This window comes from Nematolebias whitei, chromosome 6 (assembly GCF_014905685.2).
Source record: "Nematolebias whitei isolate Nwh7 chromosome 6, NemWhi1, whole genome shotgun sequence".
NCBI classification, from domain to species: Eukaryota; Metazoa; Chordata; class Actinopteri; order Cyprinodontiformes; family Rivulidae; genus Nematolebias; species Nematolebias whitei.
The window spans coordinates 31868264-31893762 of record NC_056503.1 but is presented as its reverse complement, the minus strand read 5'-3'; the positions used below and the strand labels follow the sequence as shown (position 1 = coordinate 31893762).

General features: G+C 40.7%; 1 protein-coding gene and 1 non-coding gene across 2 annotated transcripts; one reads left to right on the top strand and one right to left on the bottom strand.

Moving 5' to 3' along the window:
• Positions 1-746: 746 nt before the first annotated feature.
• capn12 (calpain 12) lies at positions 747-17776 on the top strand. The gene is made up of 22 exons (XM_037678196.1): positions 747-947; positions 1116-1185; positions 1859-1977; positions 8941-9074; positions 9183-9354; positions 9447-9530; positions 10487-10572; positions 10640-10717; positions 10786-10958; positions 11031-11296; positions 11380-11391; positions 11481-11560; positions 12612-12734; positions 13284-13320; positions 13417-13488; positions 13568-13613; positions 13882-13937; positions 14997-15065; positions 15163-15241; positions 15340-15456; positions 17570-17622; positions 17718-17776. The coding sequence occupies exons 1-22, from the start codon at positions 747-749 to the stop codon at positions 17742-17744; spliced, it is 2154 nt and encodes a 717-aa protein (XP_037534124.1). The 3' UTR covers positions 17745-17776.
• A 5181-nt stretch (positions 17777-22957) lies between these two features.
• On the bottom strand, positions 22958-23029 carry trnae-cuc. The gene has a single exon. It is a non-coding gene; the product is annotated as a tRNA-Glu (tRNA).
• Between the last annotated feature and the right edge of the window lie 2470 nt (positions 23030-25499).

Here is a 25499-nt window from a genome sequence, read left to right as displayed (position 1 = left end):
TAAATTTAAAGTCTCTATAATTGTAAACACATTTTTTAAATTATTAATAGAGTCCAAGCTCTTTAGGAATTGGTTGTGAAACTTTTGGCTTTATGACAAACAATTTAAAAAAATGATAATTTATTGGTATTTTGATGCACAAACTGAAGATCAAACTTTTATCACTCTTATAAAGAGAATGCTGTTGACTGAACACAAAGGTTTAATTTAATTAACAAATCCTTTATTAATGTTAGATTCATCTTAGACCTGATCATTTGGGTTTTTACTTTGAGCAAAAGAAAAGATGGAAAGATGTCTTCAGTGTTCACAAACTGTCATTTCTGAATAACAGCTGTGAACAAACATGACCACATTTCATACATGAAACAACAACTAGAGGGATGTTCTCAGGATCTGCAGAATAAAACGGTCACACCCTTTTATGAACACATGAAGAAATGATCTTGGAGGTGAACACTGACGTTTTTAAACTGTCAGAAGGAGGCATCAGATTTGTTTCTGCACCCTCCTGTCAGGTACGACTGGTGTCGATGGAGGATGAATTAGGAAGATCAAAGCCGTTGTTGGCACCGTGTCATCACAGCAGCTCCTTCACTTCTGGGCCCCCGGGGGCCCCGCATTCCTTTCCCGTCTGGACCGAGCCGGGGAGGCGCTCGTTGTTGGATCCGGTGGGTGGGTGCTTCTATTTAAACGCCGGCTGCTCACGTTTTGCTTGGAACAGTTTCACTCCATCGTCGGGCAGCATGGCTTCTGACGACCAGGCTCCTCTGGGCTCCATCGAGAACCCGAAAAAGTTTCTGGACCAGGACTTTGACGCTCTGCTGAAGGAGTGTCTGAAGGCCGGCAAGCTGTTTTCAGATCCAACCTTTCCTGCTGAGCAGAAGTCCATCGGGATGCCTGAAGACCCAAATCCTGGAAAGGCGATCAAATGGAAGCGACCCAAGGTGTGACCGTTTATGAGCTTATTGATGAAAGTTAGTCGCATCAGAATCTTTTTTTTTTTATGTTCAGATCATTAATCTCTAAGAATAAATTTACAAATGATGTTTTTACTTTAGAAATAAGATTTGTCACCAAACGTTTGTGCTGATCCATTTCTTGCTTTGTTGCAGGAGATCAGTGGGGATGCTGTGTTTGTGGAGGACACAGCTGGGACCATGGATATCTGCCAGGGCCAACTGGGTGAGTGCATCACAACTGAACTTACTGCTTTCTGTTCAGCTGAACATATCATCCTGAAGAGAGTTGCGCAACACCACGAGAGAATTAAACAAAGGTTAAACACTGCAGCGTCCTCTGTTTTGAATAAAGTAAATTAAGTTCAGAGCTTCGGGCACGTTTCAGGGCTCGTCTTCAAAAGTGCAGCAGGAGAAAGAAGCGCCTCTTTTTACACGGCTGTAAAAAACAAGCACCACAATCACGCTGGGGGTCCCATCCGGGCCCTGTTATAATCAGAACTGTTGTTCAGACTGTTTTCTATTAGTGATGAGCTAAACATCTGTTTTCTGCCGAACAGTGCAGTCTCATCATCACCTCTGGGATTTCTGCTGCAGTTTGTGTGTAAATGTGATCATTCGTCCTGCAGCCTCCTTCCTTGTCAGTGTGGTTTCTTTAAAGCTTGAAACCCAGGATGTGTTTGAGACGATTTACGCAGGAACAGACAGTTACTGCAGCGAGCCCCGAGAAAGAACACAGAACAGATGTTAGCTATTGGAGAGGAATGAGGCACAATGTGTGTGTAATGCCACAGAAAGCATGCCAGTCATTTGACCCAGGGGTCCACTGAAACACATTTGTACCTCTGTCTTTTTTAACGTCATCGTTTGAGCTCTACCTCTGCCTTGTGATCCTCCAGGGGACTGTTGGCTGCTGGCGGCTCTGTCCTCTCTGGCCGTCCACCCTCAGCTCTTTGCCAAGGTGGTGCCGTCCAACCAAAGCTTGTCTGATCCTTACGCAGGGGTCTTCCACTTCACGGTAACCAAACGCTTTCTCCATGTGCTCACACAGACAGTTAATTAGCCCTGCATCTGATCCCATAACGTGACGTGTTTCTACTTTAGTGCTGAGTCTCATTTCTCAATCCATCATTAATGACAAATGTCTTTTATTCTGAACAAAAAGATTTAATGCAGCCAAGATGTTTTACAACGATAACACATGTGTGTTTTATTTCGTCTGTGCAAATAAACCGATTTGACTCATAAGAACAAACAAATCCAAGGAGGATAAACACACACACACACACACACACACACACACACACACTTAGAGACTGAAGCAACATGTTGTTTAGGGGAACATGTTTGATCAAACAACATTATAAGTTTAATTGATCACATTTAGAGACCCTGAAGGAACCAAATAGTTACAAAACTATTTCCACAAAACTTTGGACACGATGAAAAATGCAGTAAAAGTATGTGCCACATAAAACTTCAAGTGTTTTATAAGTAAAAGTAATAAAAGTTGCACAAAAACGTCAGAAATCTTGTTGTGTTTGACTCATGTTGAACTTGAAGGTGGCGATGATAAAATAAAAATCATATTGCTTGTTATCTTACATGTCAACATTTAAAGTTAGGATCTCCCAATAAGACCCACATGTTAGGGATGACTCTCAGCTACTACCACATCAAATTTGAGCTAAACATTAGCAAAACTGACTGACTTGGAGTATATTCTCTAAGGCTGATCAGCTGTGGTGGCCATCTTCAATCAAGATTTTTCCAAAAGTTAATCAGTTGAAGAAAGATGTGCATCCAGTTACCATCTTGGACCATCTTATCACAAGCAGAACTGGTTTGTTCCACTTTGGAGTAAGCTGTTGGGGGAAGAATCAGTTGTGTGTTTCCTTGACTGATGAAGCCTTCTGGATCAAAGGCGAAACGTTTCAGCACAAAAAAAAAAAAAAAAGAAAAAAAAAAAAAGAAACTGTCCAGATGATCTGACTTAAAAATTTTGGATTGTAATCCTGGATTATTGAGCATGGACTTTGTTGTTTTCAACTCAGGCAATTACTTCAATTATGTAAGGGAAAATATACCACATCTACAATGATAAATATTTAACATATTTCCTCACTTATGGGGAATTTCATTAAAAGAAGAAGCAGATATTTAACCTAATGTAAGAAACATGTCTGAAACCCAACATAATGAGTCTTATTTTGTAGTTCTTCACAGCGCTGCATTAAAAAAAATGTTAACACGGTGAGAAAAACCAAAGAAACACTGAGAAAAATACAACTATTAGTTTATTTTTTACAACAGTTTGGATATTAAACTGCTCTGCGTGAAGTTAAAATTGGATACTGCAACATTTAGCTCATTGTGAAACAAAAAAATGGACAAAACGATTCCATGAAACGTGAAACAGCCGAACCCTTCGAGGAAAAAGAATCACCTCTAAAGCAGATGGTCCTGAGTCCCCAAACACCTTCAGTTTTGTTAAAATAAAATGCAAAACAACAGCGTAAGAAAAAAAGAATGTCTTAATGTTTAAAGAAAAAAAAGTTTCAAAACTCAAGTTGATATGAGTATATTTAAGAAAAATACAAGTACTCCAACTAGCTGCTGCTGCCACTGTTTATGCTGTCGAACAACCGTAAAATTTAATGCATATAATCATTTAATGCAAAACTGAGAGAAACACAAAGGCCCATAAAACCTTGCAATAGTTTTTAGATGGTAGTTGTTTTAAGGTTGCAGCAATCATGATCTAAAGTTCTGTTCAGACCATTAGCTCTTCAGTCGTACCAGAAAAAAATTATGTTTCTCGTAGCTGAGGTCGTTCAAAAAACTGTCTACAGCAGGTAAGATATTAATCGTTCATAACATTTCCACAGAGCTGACCAGAAAAATGATGCTCACATTTGTCTCTGGGCGTTTATGCAAATAAATTGAACTTTAGAAAAAGTTGTTAAATATCATCTGTCAAGAACTATATGTACCTGCCTGAACAACCCGAAGCAGAGTTGGGTTTGTATTAACATACAAAGAGCAGTTTATATAAAAATAATTAAGTTTGATTTATGCTCCTAATTCACTCTTGTTTATTTCAGGTACCAGTTTCTCTGAAGTCAGTGATATTTGATCAGATATGGCTCCGTCGTTTCTGACTCAAACAGATTTATTTCATTTAGCCGTCGTGCCTCAGTCCTGGCACTTAAAGAAGCACTGAACAGGTATCAACTCATCTCAAAATGATTAAAACGATCACGGCACGGCCTCACACATTAGAGGAGCAAAACAAAACAAAAAAAACCCCCACATCTTCATTACTCATCAAATATCGTGATACAAATCTGAGGAGTTTGCCGTTTGCTGGCCCTGACCTGCTCAGAGATCAATAAAGGGAATCATCTTGATAGACATCTCAGACTCATAAAAATCAAACAGACGATGATCATTTATCTTTGGACCTTCAGAGACGGTTGGGAAGAATGTGGCGTGACTGAACAAGCAGGCCGGAGAAGGACTGGAAACTTGTTTTGCCCTGTCAGGATGGTGGGAGAGCAGTCTGGACATGCAGAGACTATCCCTGGGACAAAGTTACACAAACACACACACATGTGTTGTGGGGTTAGGGGTTAGGTTTAGGATTAAGGAGTGAATTGCAGATGGGTTAGGGTTAGGGTTCAGTATGTACTAGTAATGGTTAGGTTTAGGGTAAGGGTCAGGGTTAGGCTACAGAAAATGAATGGAAGTCAATGCAAAGTCCCCTCAAAGTACATTTACAAGAACACACACACACACATATCCACAGCTTCAGAAGACAAAACACTGATACGTTCATTCAGAGAGCTATTCTAACCTAAACCCTGTTATTATGGTCTCACGTCTATCTCAAAATGAAACAATGTCCATATAATATTGTATTTATTGCCCCCATACAGCAGAAACTTTTTCATAATCTGATCATCTAATCAGATTTATGCCCCAACAACTTGACGCTCAGCAGCAGCTACTGAAGACCAGTTCAGGCTTGCTCCAAGAACACGGGAGACAAGTCTTACAAGAACACTTAATAAGTATCCACGTGTCCAAAATGTTGACGTGAGGGATTAAAGGTGCAGGAAAAAGGAATGACCATGTTTTACTCAGTCTCCAACAGGATTATCATCACATGATGATCTTTAAAACAAGTTGCGTATGAGTCATCCCGCACTTCTTTATATTCGGCCGTCATGAAACCAAACCTTCTTGAAACAGGTAAAGGTTGTACAGAGCAAGTTTTTCTTTGGACTTCAGCTATGTTCACATTTTGTCCTGTACCCGGCCAGTCATCAGAGGAATATTATTTGTTTGTCATGACCCTTGCTGTAACTCTGATCTACAAATAATCCATAAAAGAGTCCTAAACTCAACAAATGTACCAGTGTTGTGTCACGTAACGGACAAACTAACAACTAATTTCTTTAACTTTGATCTTTGGGCACTTTAACACCAGCAGCCTGTTTCAAAACCCAATTTGTTCCCATTGTAGTAACTAGCAATAGTACTACTTAGCTTCCATGCCAGTAACTTTATTAGATGAGGGATTTTCAGCTCTTAGAAAGGAGCTGGATCTTGTGGCTTTTGTTTTTAAAAGAGTTGTTCAATTTTGAATGGTTTGTCATGTAATGACTTCTGTCACTACATACAACCATACCACGTGACTTGCCATGTGTATGCAACCCCCCCCCCCCCCCCACGCATGTTCGCCAATCACAGCAACTGCTGCGCTCCTCCCCTTTGTCTGTTCTCTTTTGTCTGTTGGAAAAGCAAAGGAGGAGCGTGTGTCTTCATCTGAGGAGAAAACACAAGAAGGGAAACAAAGAATGGCTCTCCGTTGTCTGAGACTTGGTCCCCATCGTTCTTTTTAAAGAGTCAGTCAAAAGATTCAGATCGTTCATGAACGTCACATCTCTATTTCTTATTAACAGCTATCACAAAAAACTGTACATGTTACAACCATTTCTTTGCCAAGTCTAACAAGTGACACACCGATGTCCCTCGTTTCTGAAGGATTTGATTAGTGAATGTTTGGAGTTATTTAGATCAGAGTTTTTCTTGATTGGAATTGAACAGGGAATGCAACTAATTAATAATAAGAAGTGCTGTGTGTTGTCATCGTTGTATGTTCCCACACAATGGCACAATTAGTCTCTGCATTTAACCCATTGTGCCTGGGATACACCCAGGTGGAGCAGTGGGCAGCTATGTGAGCGCCCGGGGAACAATTGGGGATTGGGTGTCTTGCTCAGAGACACATATCTAAAACAGTCTGTTACCAATCTCGGGATAGTTTTAGACTCGGACTTTAAGTTTAATAAGCAGATAAATTCTGTTCTTCAAAAAAGCTTCTTTCAGCTAAAGCAGTTAGCTAAGCTCAAGTCCGTCCTGTCCAGATCCGACCTTGAAAAATTAGTCCATGCATTTATTACAACCCGGCTGGACTACTGTAACTCGCTTTATGCTGGGGTCAGTCAGGTCTCTCTCTCACGTCTCCAGCTTGTCCAAAATGCTGCAGCTCGGCTACTAACAGGAACTTGCAGGTTTGTGCACATTACTCCAGTTCTGTCCTCTCTTCACTGGCTTCCTGTGCATGTCAGAGTTGATTTTAAGATTCTTCTGCTGACATTTAAGTGTGTTGATGGCCTTGCACCCTCATACCTCTCCGACCTCCTTTATCCTTATATTCCTTCTCGGGCCTTGAGATCATCAGACCAGCTGCTTTTGGCCGTACCTAAAACCAGGCTGAAGCTCAGAGGAGATCGGGCGTTTTCAGTCATGGGCCCTAAACTCTGGAACAATCTGCCCATCAACATTCGACAGGCCACCTCAGTCTCTATTTTTAAATCTCTCCTCAAAACACATCTGTACTCACTGACATTTAACACAGTGTGATCTCATTTGGTATTTCGTTGTTGATGATTGTGTTCATCCATTTTGCTTTTACTCCCTGACATTTAACGCAGGGTGATTTGATTTAGTATTTCATTGTTTCTCATTATATTTAATGTTTTTATGCTTTTATTCATGTTGCTGTAATATGCTGTTATTAATATTTGATGCTGTGATCTTTTTTTGGTAAGCACTTTGATAATAGTTACTGTTTTAAATGTGCTACATAAATAAATGTGATTTGACTTGACTTGACCACAACATGTGGGAGGCTGGGGATCGAGCCCGGGACTTTCAGGTCCCGAGTCGGCTGCCCTGCCTCTACCCCATCTCGGGCCCCAACCTTAATGTTTTTGGTGCAAGATATTCAAAAGGGTAGGAGTTACACTGTGGCGAAGAACAAGTAGGATTTTTTCGTTTTGCTTGGCATCGCAGAATGACGGATCCTGGTAAGCAGCTAGAGCAATTTTTTCCACCACCAGGTGTGACGGAGCCAGGGGGTGGCCAATGGTGGCCTTGGTCGCCATAGATTAATCTTTGGCCATCCCACTGGCCACCTTAAGGACACCATACTTTAAAAACTAGAAAACAGTTTCCTCAAATAATAGGGGTGGTTTATCTATATATATTGTAGTGGCCATCTTGGATTTGGGCGTGGCAACCCAATTTTCGAAAGGAAACTTCCTCACGTCGATGCAGCTGCACACCATAATGGAAGTCAGTCCCTCACTTACCTTTCACACTGTTCTGCTCACAACATGCTCGGACAGACGGACAGACAGACGTATCCCCTTTTCGCTCTGCGAAGTGGGACAATGCGTCTCACATTCCTGTGGCAGGTCTTTGCTGTTTTATTTTAATTTTTCCAAATTCTACAACATGAATTTCATAAACTGTTCTTTTATTTTGTTGCAGATTTATTATTGAATCTGACACTTCTTCTTTTGACTTACCCAGTTTTCAAAAGTTTTTTATTTATTTTTAACATTCTCTGCATAATATATGTTTTGGTCAACAAGGTTCATGCTCAGTCATCCAGGTAAAAAAATCCAACAATGTTCAGTCAGGTCATCTGGACAGTTTCTGTTTTTGTTGAGAGACGTTTCGCTCTCCATCCGAAGGGCTTCATCAGTCTGAGAAGTCACAAACAAACTGTTTTCACCACCAAGCAGTGCACTCCTACAATGGACCGACTAGTTTGCTGGTCGGTCCATTGTAGGAGTGGGCTACTGGACAAACGGGTCATGACTTTGGTCAGCTTCTGGACACATAATGAATGAAAAGCAGTCAAAGAAAATACAAAAATACCTCCACAAATCTAAAAAATTACTTCAGATCAAGTAAAACTTTGGCGTTGGAAACAATGAATAAAATAATCAGAGAAAGGTAAAAAAATATCTTAAGAATACTGATTGCATATTATGTCCAATCCTAATTATGAACGTAGCCACACTTTGTTGTGACCCAGGCCTGGGAACATGGGGTGCACAGGGTGCTGCTGCACCCCCTGATGGTTGCTAAAGAACAAGCATGTCAAAACAGGTAGTTAAAGAATTATTAATGGTAGTTCGCAAATGTTTTATTTCCTGTAATATTACTGAGTTTAGTATGTCTGGTTTATGAACCAGCACTGGTAATGTTTGCCTGTGTGCAAAATTTTAAATGGCTTAAAACGCACAAAAAAAGAACACATCTTTAGATCTTTAGATCATGATTGCAACTTCATCCACAACTTCTGATTCACGTCATTATTTTATGTTGTAAAAAGAAGTTTGTAAAAAGGCAATTTTTTTTAAACTAAAGGTTAAATTTAGGCATTAAACCTGTGATTAGTCAAAACTTTCTCTAATAACTTGGTGGAAACAAACCCATAATGTGGCCGTTCTGTTTGCAGTTTGTTTAATTACCTCAGGTTGCTCGTAAAACGAGCCTGTTGCTCTAAAAGTAGAACCATAAACTTAAAACGTACCCTTTTCTCTCCTCGTTGTAACTCCTCCTGCCTTGTTCCATCCAGTTCTCCTCCCCTCTCATGTTTTTTTGTTTCTCTCTGCAGTTCTGGCAGTATGGTGAGTGGGTGGAAGTGGTTGTGGATGACAGGCTGCCAGTACGCGAAGGCCGTCTGCTCTTCAGCTACTCTCGCACCCGTAACGAGTTCTGGAGCGCCCTAGTGGAGAAGGCCTATGCCAAGTGAGTCGCCGCAGCCAGCATATGTTTCTGGGTTTTAATGATCACCCACACGCTCTCTGTGCCTGTTTGTCGCTTCAGACGGAGATAAATGTGTCACTTCTTGTGCAGGTTAACAGGATCCTACGGGAGCCTGAAGGGAGGTAACATCTCAGAGGGGATGGAGGATTTTACAGGAGGCATCGCATACTCTCTTCCTGTTACAGCGCACACGCCTGCAGTTCTCTGGAGGTCTCTGGGCGCTGCTTTGTCCCGAGGCAGCCTGCTCAGCTGCTTCATCCAGGTGGCTGCATCACACACCTCACAATGTCCACTCTGCACAAGGTGTAAACTAAGAAGCTCACGCCTGATGACGTTTGATTTTGTTCGCCACAGGCTCACAGCTACCGCGAGGTTGGTCAAGTGACGGCAGACGGGCTGGTAAAGGGCCACGCGTATGCCATCACCGACACCGATAAGGTCAGTATGATGTAGTGAAAACACTGAAGACTGGATTAATTCTGTTATTATAATCTTAACACAATTGTGATGTGTCTGTTTGTTTTTGTCTTTTGCAATGAATGAATTACAAACAGATTTATTCTGAGCTTTAAGGAATAGCATGCATCTTTTGCAATGGGGTTCTGTTAAAGATCATGAACAGTTAATATCCTACTTACTGTATATAGTTCTGTTAGCTGCATTAGTTTTGAAATATGGAGTTGAATTTTAACTGGATTAGCAAAGTAATGCTAGTCCAAGTGCTTCATGACTAAAGCGCACAGCTGCCATCTTAAAACAACCACAAGTTCAATGTTTTTCTTGGGTTTCAGGCAAACCTGCAAGAAATTCTCTACAGCTACACTGAAGTTACTACATCTAGCTACTAGCTGGATTAGCAAATAACCTTAAAGTTCACTGGTGCCCATATCCAGATATTACTGTGCAAGAGGCCGAGGGCACCTTGGACAGGTCTCCAGTCCATCACAGGGACACATAGAGACAAACAACCACTCACACCTAGGGGCAATTTAGAGTTACCAATCAGCCTAACATGCATGTTTTTGGTCTGTGGGAAGAAACCGGAGTACCCGGAGAAAACCCACATACGCGCAGAGAGAACATGCAGACTCCATGCAGAAAGGCCAGGATTTGATCCAGCGACCTTCTCACTGAGAAGCAACAGCTCTTCCAACTGAGCCACCGAGCGGCTCATAAAACTACAAACCTCCAATACATGTTTATAGACTGGGGGAGGCAACAGGAGCATTGGGAGAAAACCCTGTCCCTACAGCTACATAATAATATGTATACTCTGGTTTTTATTCACTGTCATAACAAAAAAAAATTAACACGAAACTAAATCTTGTTAGCCAACAGTACCTCTCCAGTGTTTGATACTTTTCATTTTATTGTCTCGTTTTATATTTTATTAGGTGAAGAGGGGACTGGATGAGGTTTTGTTGCTAAGGCTGAGGAACCCCTGGGGTTTTGTCGAATTTTGCGGCTCCTGGAGTGACAAGTGAGCAACAGATATCAGATACGTAGATTATTGGATCTCCACAGATTCTGAGGTTTTCTTTCTCCAGGTGTAAGGAGTGGGATGACATGGAGCAGTCAGAGAAGGAAAGAATTGAGCTCAAACTACAGGAGGATGGAGAGTTCTGGTAAGGAAGAGATATTAAACCTTGATGTAAAACTTCACAGCAGGAGCTCTGATGATTGTTTCTGTCAGGATGAGCGTTGATGACTTCAGCAGAACCTTCAACGTGGTGGAGCTCTGCAGTGTGAGTCCTGACTCCCTTGACGAGGAGGACACGTCCACCGTTCAGTCCACCTGGACCATCAGTGAACACAAAGGCTCCTGGCTCCCAGGAAGCTCCGCTGGTGGCTCCCGCAAATTCAACAGTGCGTTTAGGGCTTCAGATCTGCTCAGGTATCCACTGAAACCCAGCTGAGATCTCTGCTGGTCCTCCCCAGAATCCTTCTGGAAGAATCCCCAGTTCCAGCTGGTGCTTCGAGAGCAAGACCAGGACGAGGAGGAGGAGGAGGAGGGCGAAGACGAGGAGGATGATGAGGACGAAATTGATGATGGGGATGAGGTGATGACTGCAGAGGAGAAGAAGAAAGCAGAGAAACAGAAGCAGAGGGCCAAGCACTGCACAGTTCTGGTGGAGCTGCTGCAGAAAAACCGGAGGCAGAAGGATAAAACAAACTTCCTCTACATCGGTTTTCACGTCTACAAGGTGGGAACAAACTTCTCACCCACACATCCTAACTCAAGCTGCCAGATAAACTCATCTGTTATTGTGCTTCATCTGTTTTCCAGGTTCCTCCTGAGGTATGTTCAATTAATCCTCAGCTACTCTTTGTCAGAACCATCTTATACTTGCAGAGTTTGTTTTAGCTGTTCACTGTTTCTCTTCATAGCTGAAAGGCGCCTGTCTGAGCCGCAACTTCTTCATGACGAATCGGCCTGTGGGTCGTTCTGGGTCGTACAAAGCTCAGAGGTTAAAGTCCAACTCTAGAGAAAATGTGACATTTTGTTTAAAACCTTAATGTTTGAAGTCAAAGTTTATTAGCTCTGTTTGTTACAGGAACAAAGTCGTGGCTAAAATTATTAGTCTAAGTTTTAAACAAAATGCATACATACAAATTAAAAGTAGCAAAAGTCTAGCTTATAGCTAACTCAACAAAATGCTTGCAAAACCTGCTAAAATTAGTAATATTTATTAAAAGTTGCAAAAATCTAGCTAAACGCTAAAGAAGAACTTAAAAGCAAATAAACAGCAAATGGCTAGCTAATAGTATCAAAAAGCTAAAATCTAAAAGTAGCAAAAGAGTTAAACGTAACCAAAGACTATTTAAATTCTAAAAGCAGCAATGTTAAAAGTAGCAAAAGGCTAGCTTATAGCAAACTCAACAAAATGCTTGCAAAAACAGTTAAAAGTAGTAAAAGTTGTCAAAAGTTTCAAAAAACTAGCTTAAAGCTAAAGAAGCAGTATAATAGTTAATAGCAATGAAATGGCTAGCTAATAGTTTCAAAAAGCTTGCTAGAAGCTAAAATTAGCAAAAGTTTAGCTGAAAGCTAAAAGCTAACTGAAATCCAAAATTAGCAGAACACTAGCTAAAAGCTAACAGTTTTAAAATGCTGTTAAAATGCAAAAAAAATTAGTTAAATGTAATATAGCAAAAGGTTAGCTAAAATCTAAAATGAGTAAAACTGTAGATTAAAACTAAAAGAAGCATAAAAAGACAAAAATAGAACTTTGGCTTTCTGAAGCTTTTTTTTAACATAAACAATGTTTTTGAAGGAAATAAAAAAAATATTTATGAGGAAATTGTTTGTAAATAAAGTTGAATATCTTAAAAAGTGAAAAAAGTTAAAAAAAACAGAAGACATAGAATGAGCTGAACATTTTTGTATGAGCATGGCTAAAAGAGCCAAAGTATTCAGAAGTAGTTACAATGCAAAAACATAAAGAGTAAAACAATAGAGTAAATGTGAATCAGTATTAATGAAGGTGTATTTTAACCTATGAGTGATTCACGGTCCCACAGAGGTGTGTGGAGGAAGCTGCGCCTGGACCCGGGGAACTACATCATCGTGGGATCCACGTATCGAGCCAATCAGCCTGGAGAGTTCTTCATCCGCATTTTCTCCAAGATCAGAAACACTCTGGGGTGAGATGAAGAAGGACATTTGTTCTGAGAGCAAGAAACAAAATCCACATGAATCCATTACTTACAGTAACTACTTTCACTCAACACCTGCAGCTTAATTTGATTCATCGTTCAGAATAAACAGTTCTACAAATCTTCAAAGTGACTTGTTAAAGATCCGTACGGCCTCTCTTTTATGAAATAGGCCATATAATGAAACATCTATTTCAGGTTTGGTTTTAACCTCTCTTTTTGATTTCTGGAGATTATTTCCAAACGTTTGGTTGTGAATAATAAATGAGTAAACTGTTCAGTTCAGACTTTGGAGCCAAACTTTGCCAAGGATCCCTGAACGGCTCTTCTAGTAAAGTTAAGACGATGAGACATTTAAACATGAGCTAACACTATTCAGGACGTCAGTCAAGAGGAAAGTGGACTTTATTTAAACAGTTTAACTTTAATGGGAATACTTAAGCAGCTTGAAACACTTTCACCAGTCTTTAATCAACAGAATGTGATATAGAATAACTTTGAATCACACTGATGATCTGATTTGTTGTTCCTCCCTAGAGGTCAGGACTTCACCTGCTCTTCTTCTTACCTCCCGGTGAGTTCAAGGACACTGAACTCTCTGAGATTACTCATGACCAAAAAACTGTTTCATTTTTATTTTGTACAATTTCTGTGCTTGTGCATGTCTCAGCTTTCGGCCCCTCCTGTGTCCCCGGAGGATCGCACCAACGTTAAGAGCACTTTTGATGAAAAAGCCGGCCCTGTAAGTGTTATCCCGGCAGAAGACAAAACTAAATTTTTTCGTTATTTTTAAGTGATTTTTATCTTTGTCCAAATGACAGGACGACAGGCTGGATGCTAATGAGATCATGAAGCTGTTCAACTCAGGTTAGTTTACGCTGCATCACCCTCAGGAAGCCAGTTTTATTGGTTGACTGCAGCACGTAGGCCACTAGATGGAAGCAAAACATGCCTGAGTGAGCTGGAGCTGAGGAGGTGCAGATGTCACCAGTCCAGAGAGGCTTGTAGCTGCACACTGAGGAAGTAAACTCAATGGAAGCATTTATTTAGTCCTGATCTCTCTTTTCTCCTATAAATCCTATTTAAACTCTGTTTTTTTTTTTAATCAGTGTGAATCTTTCTCTCCTCATAACAGTTGTGGCTAAAGATCTGCCCCTGGACACGTGCAGACAGATTATTTTTGGAGAAGATGTATCCTTTTGCTTTCCAGGTAGTCTTCACTCCTGTCTTCTTGTGGTTCAGTGATGTGGAAAAACTCACGTTGGTTTTTCTCAGCTGAAACAAAAAACAGCTGTTAAATCTCTTGATCGCCCGCCTCCAGAAGGCGATGGTGTATATATTTTTGCCTGCGTCTCTGGTTTTTGTGTTTGTCTATCATTGAAAAATCTTGTGAAACACTTTAAATGGGTCCAAACATGCCTGTTAGGCCTCCCTTCCAAAAGGGATCTGTGATGTCAATGAGATTTGCCTGGATTAAAAAAAAAATTAACAAAGCTTTTAGGAAATAACCAGTGCATGCACATAGATTGATTTTTGGAGTCAATTCAAGATGGCTGCCGCAGCTAACTGACATTAACAGACCCTTAAAAATTTACTATAAATCAGTCAATTTGATGGATGTTGGGCTAACATTTAGTATGGTAGGTTAGACTCATCCTCATCAACACAAGAACCCAATTAAAGATGGCCACCACAGCTAATTAGCCAAAACAAAATGTCCATAACTCAGTCAGTTTTACAACTTTTGAGCTAACATTTCTTGTAGCTAGGTGTCATTCACAGCAAATACTCTGAGAGAGAAATCCCACGATATTACACACTGGTCAAGGTTTGACAACAGCTGTTACAACTCCCTAATTTCTCAACATTTATTAACCTTTATTTAACCAGGCAAATCCCATTGAGATCACAGATCTCTTTTGCAAGGGAGGCCTGGGCCTGAAGGCAGACTAACATGCATGTTTTTGTCTGTGGGAGGAAACTGGAGTACACGGAGAAAACCCACGCAAGCACGAGAAGAACATGCAAACTCCACACAGAAAGACCCCAGGTCCAACCGGGGATTGAACCCAGGACCTTCTTGCTGTGAGGCAACAGTGCTAACCACTGAGCCATCTCGCTGCTGGTTTGGGTCCAGGTTTAAAACACTGACCTGAAAGGCGGCGGGTGATCTGCGTTCCTTCAACAATTCCTTTCACTTCCTCTTCTCTCATCTTTACCCTTTTAAAACCACATTAACTCTGCTGCCAGACCGAGGGCCGCTCCATGCTCAGCCGTGAGCAAGCAGAAACCCTGATGTCGGATCTGCGCAATCTACAGGTGAAGCTCAGTGATTGTGTGTGTGTATGTGTGTATGTGTTTAGGACACAAAAGTTGAGCGTTGTCTCTCTGCCAATGGTGTTGCTTTGTTTTTCAGTCCATTTTCATCAAGTTTGATGAGGATTCTTCTGGGACCATGAACCCCTTTGAGCTCAGCCTGGCACTGGAGGCTGTTGGTATGCACCCCCCCCCCCCCCCCCCCCCCCCCACACACACACACACACCTGCAAATTGCTGCTGTGTTCACAGCTTTTTTTTTATTCCCATTTCCCAGGAATGCGGTGTGACAACAAAGTAATTCAGCTACTGTCTGAACGCTTCGCTGCTGGAGAGCTCCAACTGCCTTTCCACAGCTTTGTCTCATGTGTCGTCAGGCTGCGCAAGCTTTTTGGTAACACACACACACAACACACACATACACACTAGAAAAACAACCCACCCAATTTAATAAAAGTCTTATTTCCATATACTTAAAGAAGATTTTGTGAACTTTTTTTAATGGTCAAATGTTTTGTAGACTATAGATTATGATTGTATCTAGTTAATGTTTGTGTTACAGTTTTAGGGTAATTACACAAGTCAGTTATTGTCAAATTATGGCCACCGGGCTGTAAGGTGACGAGTTACCGTATTTTTCGGACTATAAGGCGCATTAAGCGAAACAAAACAGTCAGTTAAGTCAAACTTTTTTCAGCTCATTCACAATAACCACATAAAATCAGTTTGAGGTCAGTAAGCACAACCAGAATTAATACATAAGGCACACTGGATTATTCATTCATTCATTCAACCTTTATTTAAACAGATAAGTCACATTGAGCCTCAAAGACTCATTTACAAGTGAGACCTGTTTGGACAGACAATAAAAAGTGGTGAAAAATGATACACAGGGTTTGGAGACAAAAAAAAAATTCTAACACGCTTTTGACCTCTGTTTGAAGGTCAAAAGTGTGATAATGAAGAAAAAAACCTGGCACACTGGCACATAATGACGCGGACATTACGCAAGGACGGTGAGCAGCCAGAGACAACGCAAAGAGGCACTGCAGAGTTCAGATAAAATCACTCAGTCCATAAAGTTCTCTCTGGAGAGATCCGTGCACACTATATATTATAAGGCTCACAGTCGATTTTTGAGAAAACTAAAAGGATTTTAAGTGCGCCTTATAATCTGAAAAATACAGTAATTCTTCCCAGTCCATAAATTATTAAATAAATAGTAAGATATGCCAAATCTGGGACACTGGAAACAGGAATCAGTGACACCGAGCTGAGAAAAGGTGATTGACAGCAGAGCTTTACGCACTCACTTTGTTACAGTACAAGATTCTTAAACCTCTGTTGCAAAGCGATTTGAAGCTGGGTCTGAGATGGCTTTTTTTTATGTGGCGCTGCAGTTTGTGTCAGTAGTGAGGTGGCACGAGAGGTTGAAATCCACCTGCCTCTGTTACACCTCTGAGCTGCCAAGTCACAGAACTGAGTTGGTACGTAGGTGTGACATGGAGGCAGAACAAGCAGCACTGCTCTTTAACTAACAGCACCAGAATTCACTTCCTGGTTCAACTTGATTGATTGTGAACAGAATAGTGCGTGGTGCCGTCTGGTTAGCTCAGTAGGATAACATTGATCCATCGTTTTTTATCAAACATGGATCTTGCTAATTTATTTCTACAAGTCTTGAGTAAATCCAGATTATTCAATACTCAACTAGACATTTACAAACTCTCACTTTTACAGTACAGCCCATTTTGAGCCTAGACGTCTACTAACCGTTTAAATATTGTTTACATGTCTATTAAACTCTAAAAACCTCATTAGAGATGTTTGACTCGAAACTTCCATGTTTATTACACTCAGCTCTTTTTCTGTATTTATTATACAGCAGCGCTGTCATGTTCTGTGGTGGTGGTTGGACCCAGGTGCAGACAGGGCTCAGGAACTCGAGACTAAGATAAAGAACATTTATTAATATAAACCAAAAGGGCTGACGTGGCAGCAAAACTTAAGAAGGGGGCATGACGCCGTACAGGACAATCCACGGACAGTGGACAACAATGAAACGCAGAACATGTAGACAAACTAACGAGGGGAGAAACACCGAGGAGGACAGGACAGATGACACAAGGATCATAAAACACATACAGAGCCTCTCAGATTCAGCTTTTGGTCTGATTGTAAATGATCAAAGTGAGTGTTTATATAATTTATAAAGCTGCTGTAAATGTCTTGTAATACTTTTTCCCCTTAATTTTATGTTAATACTTTACTATCTTAGATTAGTGACTTTTAAAATTGCTTAGCTAAGTATTTTTGGATTATTCTTTGAGTGTACTGCAAAGCAACCTACCCCTCAAAACATGAATGCGACTTGTTTGTGCACCGTTTGTTTTGAAAAAGACGAGCTTGCTTTTAATTTTCGCACCGCTGACACCAGTATCACAGTTTAATAAGCATAAAACTTGGTGAGGAGTTCACTTCTGCAGTCATCTTGTTCTTCTTCTCAGCTTTGTTTCAAGCAGAGACCAACCAGGAGGTGAAAGGCCGAGGGATCAACGCTGTAAGTACAGGGATGGAAATACGCTCATGGGTTCATGATGAAGTAAAATAATAAAATGTTGGATTTAATTCTTATTTCCTGTTGTTTCTCCACAGTGGCTGCTTCAGTTTCTGACGTTGTAAACATGCTGCAAATGAAACAAGACGAGTTGCAGTTTCAAACAATCTGTGCTTCATTGTTTTTACTTTATAATTCTTCCATTCTTGCTGTGTCACTGTTTTATTAGTTTAGGTTATTTGATGTAATGCCATGTTGTTCTAAATCAAAATGATTTCATAATTGCATTTATGGCACTGTTAGGACAGATCTTACTCTGTTTTTGTTTTGCTTGTTCTGGCTCATCTTAAAATGCTTTATTTGAAAAGAATCCTACATTAAATAAAGAATTAGGCTTTGGAGTGTGTTGGTAAAATCATTTAAAATCACTTCAAGTATTTGACTTTGAAATACGATAAAATATTCTGATTTTATTTACATCTTTTAGTTTGAAATGATTCAGCTACGGGCAGCACGGTGGCGCAACTGGTAGAGCTGCTGCCTCTCAGCGAGAAGGTCCCTGGTTCAAACCCCGGTCCAGGGGCCTTTCTGGGTGGAGTTTGCATGTTCTCTCCATGCATGCGTGGGTTTTCTCCGGGTGCTCCGGTTTCCTCCCACAGACCAAAAACATGCACGTTAGGCTGATTGGTAACTCTAAATTTTTTCCCTAGGTGTGAGTGAGAGAGTGAATGGTTGTTTGTGTCGTTTGTCTCTATGTGGCCCTGTGATGGACTTGCGACCCGTCCAGGGTGTACCCCGCCCCTCGCACAGTGACTGCTGGACATGGGCACCAGCGACCCCCGTGACCCAAAATGGAATAAACGGGTAAAGATAATGGATGGATGGATGGATGATTCAGCTACAAAACAAAAAACAAATAGGCATTAAATAATTATTTTTTTTTAAAGACCGCTGAAATGATGTCGTCCACGTTTGATGTTATTTATGAGATGAAGCCTTTTCAAAACAAGCCAGGCGGCCATTACCGTACTTCATTTCACATTTACAAAACTCTGTAAAACCCACTTTTAGTTTAATCTCAAACGTGTAAAACTATGACATTTGGTTGTTCTTCAGAAAAACTTTCAAAATTTGATTATTTTAAAAAGAAAAACATTTGCAAAGAATTGAAATGAAGAAAATTTATCATAAAATTACCATAACAAAAAAAACCTGTGCAGCTACAACTGTTTACTCATCCATGTATGAACATCCTCTGATATATCTGGGTACACACACATGCACGCACGCACACGCACACACACAGGTTTGTCTTGCTTTCTTTACATGGACTTCCATTCATTTTTTAATACATTTCTTTAGCCTAACCTTGACCCTTACCCTAAACCTAACCCGTCCTGAGCTCAGTCCTCACCTCCTTCTAAAGGTGTGCAGTGGAGAGCATCCTGTGCTCCAGCATCAACATGTGGCATGGAGGCTGCACAGCTGCAGAAAGAAAAGCTTTCAGAGAGTGGTGAAGGCTGCACAGAAGTTTGTTGGAGTCAGTCTCCCCACCATCACAGACATCTACACCTCCAGATGCAGGAAAAGGGCCACCTGCATCATGAAGGACCCCACTCACCCAGCACTCACACTTTTTGCCCCGTTCTCCTCAGGAAGGAGGTTGAGGAGCATTAAGTGTGGAACCACTAGACTGAGGAACAGCTTCTACCCTGAGGCTGTTAGACTCATGAATATCAAATCAGAATAATCACTGTAAAAAATCACATCATGTTGCTGCTGATCTGTTTCATGTTGCTGTGTTCCTTTGTACTCATCTGCTCACACAGACTCATGTTCGTGCTGCTGTTCGGCATATTGTTTTTTATGCTACTAGTGCTTAGTGTATTTTTAGTTAACGTTTTTCTTAGTTCATATCTTAAATCTTATTACTGTGTTTCTTTTACATGTTATACTTTTGTTGGACATAACCAGGACCATGTGTACACAATTTCATTCCACCACATGAACCGCATGTGGTGTGTTTATGACAAATAAAGAAACTCTGACTCTGAATTTCAATTCACACCTTAGTCCTAAACCTGACCTAACCAAAAAACTGCACCGCTTCTTCTGGGGCCCAAAGCCCAGGCTCCATAAGAAGCAGTGGGTCCTCACAACTTAGTACTGGTATGTGTTAGAAAAATGGGCCTTACAATGAAACAAATGCAGACACACAGAGTGAGTACTGCCTGCCCCACTGAGGGTGTGAGGGTGATGTCTCAGCTATACGCACTATCTCTATTCTTATCGCGCTGACGCCACGTACAGCGTCAACACACACTCGCCCCCTCCTCCACTACATTCCCTCACTCCTTCCATCCATCCTGCACTCTTTCTCTCTCTTGTTCTCTCTAGTAACTGAGTCTGACAATCTGCATCCTCCTCCTCCTCTTCCTTGTTATAGGCTGGCTGCTTTCTCTCTCTCACACACACACACAGGTGTCCACATACAGACACACATCCACAAGCGAGCAAATGTCCTTTCTACACATGCTGCTATAAATAGCCCCTTTACTCACACACCACTTCCTGTTCATCGTTAGGTGAGTACACACAGGTTGCCCTCGGCAACCGTCCATCTACATTGTGATAAAAGGAGGAAGAAACAAAAAAATTGAAGCAAGGACATAAAGTGAGTGAGGAAGGGCCCACAGTGATTGATTCTTATGAGCCCTCCTGGTTCCTTTGTCACTTTTCCTTTACCTGTTTTATTTTTCCCCAAAACCTTGAGTCTTTCTTTCTTCCTTTCTTTGTGTCCATGGTTTGAATAACGCCTGTAAAATGAGTCATATGATGGAATCACACAGATTCACCGCACTCTTTAACAATCTCCATCTTCGTTTCAGAAAAGTCAAGCAGTCTTCATGCTGACATTTAATTAATGACCGTGAACAAAAGCATCATCTTATGTAATTTGTGTTGCAGGTATTTAATTGTAAAACATCAGTTTGAATGAATTAAGTCTGTAACTGCACTGTTATTTTAAAATGAAACTAAGAAGCCTTATATATTTTTGTTTTTAATGTGTGCATTAGAACAAATCATAGATTAGGTAAACATTTCAAAGGGTGCAGATTTGTTCATTTAATGGCGCAGAAAAGACGATAAAACATAACTTTGAAGCGTTCTATAAAGGTCCAATAGTGACAAAACATTTTGTTTTTTTTGCTTTATTTAATAACTTATTTGCACTCTGCCCATCTTTCGGATGACTGTACGAACATAATCTCGCTGTACTTAGGTGCAATGATAATAAAGCTTATTCTGATTTATTAACTAGGGCTCATTGCACAGTAGCTTCTGGTCCTGTTCTTTGATCTTACATGCTTTATGACAAATTCTAAATAAAATAAAGCTTTAATTTAAAAAAACTATACCATATATTTGTTAAAATACCACATCTTGGACTATTACTACAACTCTGTCAAAGATAATAGAAATATATGAGTTAATGCAGATCATTCATCCAGTTTTTAACTCTGAACTGTTTTGGTTTAAGTCTGATAAGGGTTTGACCCAGATGCAGGCACGAGCATCTTGAGTAAAATAAAATGATTTATTAAATAAACAAAATAAAAGGCTGATGTGGCAGCAATACTTGCCAAAAAACCTAGAAGCACAAAAAACAGGAGGAGGACCGGGGCACCTGGCAGGGAGCCAAGACAATGACCCGCTGTTGGCATGTGATCAGAAATGTTTTAAATAGAGACAGAGGGTAAGTGAAAAGTGGCAGCACCTGAGTGATTGCTTATGGAGAACAGGTGTGAGTGGAACAGTGGCTGGGAAGCAAAGTGGGAGTCTGACTGAAGGTGGAGAGGAAAGATGGAGCAAGAAATTCTGAAAAACAAAACTACATCTAAACCAGAACACTCAAAATAAAATATGGAAATATAAAAACGCAAATAGCTTAACTGAACAAGAAAACACCACAGAAACCAAAGGACAAAAATAAACCATGAAAGGAATACTATGATAAACTACAATCAGAATCAGCTTTATTGTCATTGCACAGAAGCACAATGAAATTACATTTCAGTACAGCCCAGCCGAAGAAACACAAACAAACAAACAACGGACAGGGTAGACGGCGTGTCTGAGACTGCAGCCTCATTGAGAGGCGCTTCCTTTTCCGTTTGATTAGAAAAAGGGGAACACGAGGGAAGAGGAGGTAAAAAAAAAAAAAAGCAGGAGGTAAAAAAAAAAAAGCATATCTCACGCTGTGTCCCTAACAGGACACAGCGTGAGATATGGAGGCTTCAAAAAACCCCAGCACCAAACAAAAAGCAACATATAGGTGACATAAAGACATATGCATGAGGAAGGTCAGCGAAGGTCAGGTGTTGAATTTGAGGGGAAGTAGTCCGTGAGTACTCTCCAGACACCACCCCTGCAGCCATAGTTCTGATAAAAGATGGTGCTCTGTTTATCAGCCGGCTCGGCAGAGCTCTGAGTCAGGACTACATCAAATGTCAGAAAACTACAGATCTGATATTTATATGGTGTAGTAATTGGACTTGAACACAAGTAAAGGAACTCACAGGCAGTAAGTTGTGGAACCAAAGGTTTGTTCCAGGATTAATTTCTTTAATAGACTAAACCAGAGCAAGCAGCAGCTGAAACACTGTCAGAACAGGCGAGGGTACGCAAATATGTAGCGCAAACCAAGAACTCTACATACAGAGAGCAGGTAACGACTGATAAGGCTCCAGTGTGATGATTAGTAAAGGATAGCAGGTGTGGTGGTAGAGGAGCAGAAACAAAGCTGAAACAAACCCAGACTAGAAAAATGAACAAAACAGCAACAAATCAAGACTGTAAGTAAACCACTAAAGTTCAAAAAGGGAGAAACAACAACAAAAAACTAAATCAGAAAATTTTCCTGTACATCATCATTCCACACAAACTCCATCCATCCATCCGTCCATCTTTACCCGCTTCTTCCATTTTGGGTCACGGGGGTCGCCGGTGCCCATGTCTAGCGGTCACTGTGCGAGGGGCGGGGTACACCCTGGACGGGTCGCAAGTCCATCACAGGCCCACATAGAGACAAACAACACAAACAGCCATCCACTCTCTCACTCACACCTAGGGACAATTTAGAGTTACCAATCAGCGTAACATGCATGTTTTTGGTCTGTGGGAGAAAACCAGAGTACCCGGAGAAAACCCACGCAAGCACGAGACGAACATGCAACCTCCACCAGAAAGACCCCCAGTCCACCAGGGATTGAACCCAGGATCTTCTTGCTGTGAGGCAACAGTGCTAACCACTGAGCTGTCGTGCTGCCAAAGTTTGTTCCCTGACTGGGAATCGAACCCAGGCCGCAGCAGTGAGAGCGCCGAATCCTAACCACTAGACCACCAGGAAAGAAAGCAGAAATTAACATGAAAAACTTGGAATTTATCTGAAAACAGCTGAAATTAGGAAAAAAAAAAAAGCCAAGAAGCTGGCTGAAAATTTAGAACAAGCAAATTAGCAGAAGAAATCAGAAATGAGCACAAAAAAATGGCTGAAAAGTAGCTAAAACAGCAAAAAGAAGCTTAAATTATCAGAAGGAAGTAGAGAGAGCACATTGTTGCTGACTTAAGCTGAAAAAAATGTTGAAATTATTGAAGAAATCTGGAATTAGCTGAAAAGTTAAAATTAGCATAAAACAGTTAAATAGTGGCTGAAATAGCAGAAAAAGTTGAAACTTGCTGAAATAAGCTGAAAGGAGCATAATAAGCTGAAATTAGTGGAAAGAAGAAGCACACAAATGTGGTTCGCAGAAAGAATCTGAAAGGAGAATAAAACAGCTAAAAAAACAGTTCAAATTAGCTGAAAGTAGCAGAAAAATATTTAAATTTGCACAATGAAGCTGAAAGAAGCTGAACCTAAACAAAATGTAAACGGAGCAGTAAAAGGTTGTAAACTGATCTAAAGATATGAAGGTTGTAAAATGAGCTCAATTCATTTCCTATGAGGAAAAAGTAGCAGAAAAAGGCTAAATATTTTAAAAAGCTAAAGTTGGACCAATACCAAAAGTCATAGCACCCTTTTTTTGAACGAGCTAAATGTTTTGTTATATGATTTGTTGCAATAACACAAAAACTGTGGAACGAGAAAGATGCTGCAAAAAGTACAGAAGCAAAATCTATCACAGTAGTGTGAATGCTTCATAAACATTTGCACTATTATAAAACATTTTCTGTCAGTTCAGTGATGTTGCCATATTTGAGAACCACAAACTGAAAGTAAGAGTTCATACTTCTAATTGCTTATAAGCTCAAGAGTCATAATAAAAAAAAAAACTGGCTCTCAAAAGTTGTTAAATTGTTCCTACAGTCTGGTTTCCAGCAGAGTCTGGTAAACCTAACGTTGTTTGTGGTGGAGAACAGACAGACTGCCTGAGAGGAGGAGAGGTGATTCAGTTCAAAACGAAGCGAAGCAGTCTGCCTGTAACCTGAGGGTCGGCGTTTTCTCTGTCGATTCGTTTTTCTCGACAGCAGCTGGGCTCGTTCTTCCACCTGCTCTCCTCCCAGCTGCCATGTGGGATGTGATGATGCTCGGATAGGCTCGGCGTCTGTTCTCAGAGGTGCTGGTATTTTTGGGCCACGGTGTTGGAGGCTGCTACAGGAATAGTGTCAAAGTTGTAGCGTATATCGTGTGGGTGGGAATCTGGGGAGGTGCAGGGACAGTTTGAGATGTAAGATATTAATCTGTTGTATAGACAGGAGTGAGACCAGGGAGGATTGCGTAAGTTGGCTCCCTGGCAGTAAATTTAGCCTGAACTCGCTCACGCATAAATTTGATGAGCAGTAACATCTCAGTCGTCAGAGGAGCGGTATTTTAGGATGCCTGTGTGTTTTGGCATGGGACACAAGGCGTATTTATTGTGCGCTCTATTTACTCGTCGTGGAGACTGACGGCTGATCATTTGAGATGCAAAGAGCACCATTTGCATCTACATTATTCACCTCTCTGCTTCACTCTGCTCTCCTCTGCATCCTGTTGTTGCTGTTTATCATCTAAATGGCAGATTGTTGTAGACAGTGGATGACCGCAGAAATATAGAGTGATGTAACATCTCACCGAATCTCATTGTTCTTGCAGCTTTTACCTTTTGTTCAAAAAGGTCTGTAAAGATTAGTACTGCATACTTATACGCCTGTCCACAAGCTGTTATACAGAAATCTAGCAATGGCCTAGAGACGCAAAGACCTTGTGTAATCTTTGACCTTTATTTGTGACCTTGACCTTGGAGCTGGGGTGATGGAAAGTGTGTGCAACATTGTCTACTTATGATGCATGTGTCTCAGGTTCAATTAAATTATCTTGAGAGGATCAGAAGTTAAGGGAAAGACAAGAGAATGTTTAAGGATGTTCGGATGGACAGGCGGAGACCACATCATTACCGTATTTTTTGGACTATAACGCGCACCAGTTTATAAGGCGCAATATCAATGAACAGGTCTGTTTTCATACACAAGGTGCACCGCATTATAAGGCTCATTAAGCAAAATAAGTTCATTTTAATTGATTTTTGAGCACCGTATACAACATAAAATCGGTTTGAGGTCAGTAAGTACAACCAGATTTAATACATAAGGCGCATTGGATTATAAGGCTCACTGTCGATTTTTGAGAACATTCAAGGATTTTAAGTGCCTGCCTTAAAGTCCGAAAAATACAGTACATGTCTGTCTTTCAAGAGGCGCATAATAACAACAATAATGGCAGCTGAACACTTACAGTACAGTAGTCCCTCGTTTATCGCGGGGATCCATACCCGGAAGACCCGTGATAAGTGAAATACCGCAAAGTAGAAATAGTAATACAAGTAGTATATACAGTATAT

Bases quoted from the DNA above. Each gene is read 5' to 3' on its own strand.
- capn12 (XM_037678196.1), top strand. From the start codon at position 747: ATGGCTTCTGACGACCAGGCTCCTCTGGGCTCCATCGAGAACCCGAAA. The intron at 11,561-12,611 runs GTTAAAGTCCAA...ACGGTCCCACAG, and splicing joins GGGTCGTACAAAGCTCAGAG to AGGTGTGTGGAGGAAGCTGC. The intron at 13,614-13,881 runs GTTAGTTTACGC...TCCTCATAACAG, and splicing joins CATGAAGCTGTTCAACTCAG to TTGTGGCTAAAGATCTGCCC.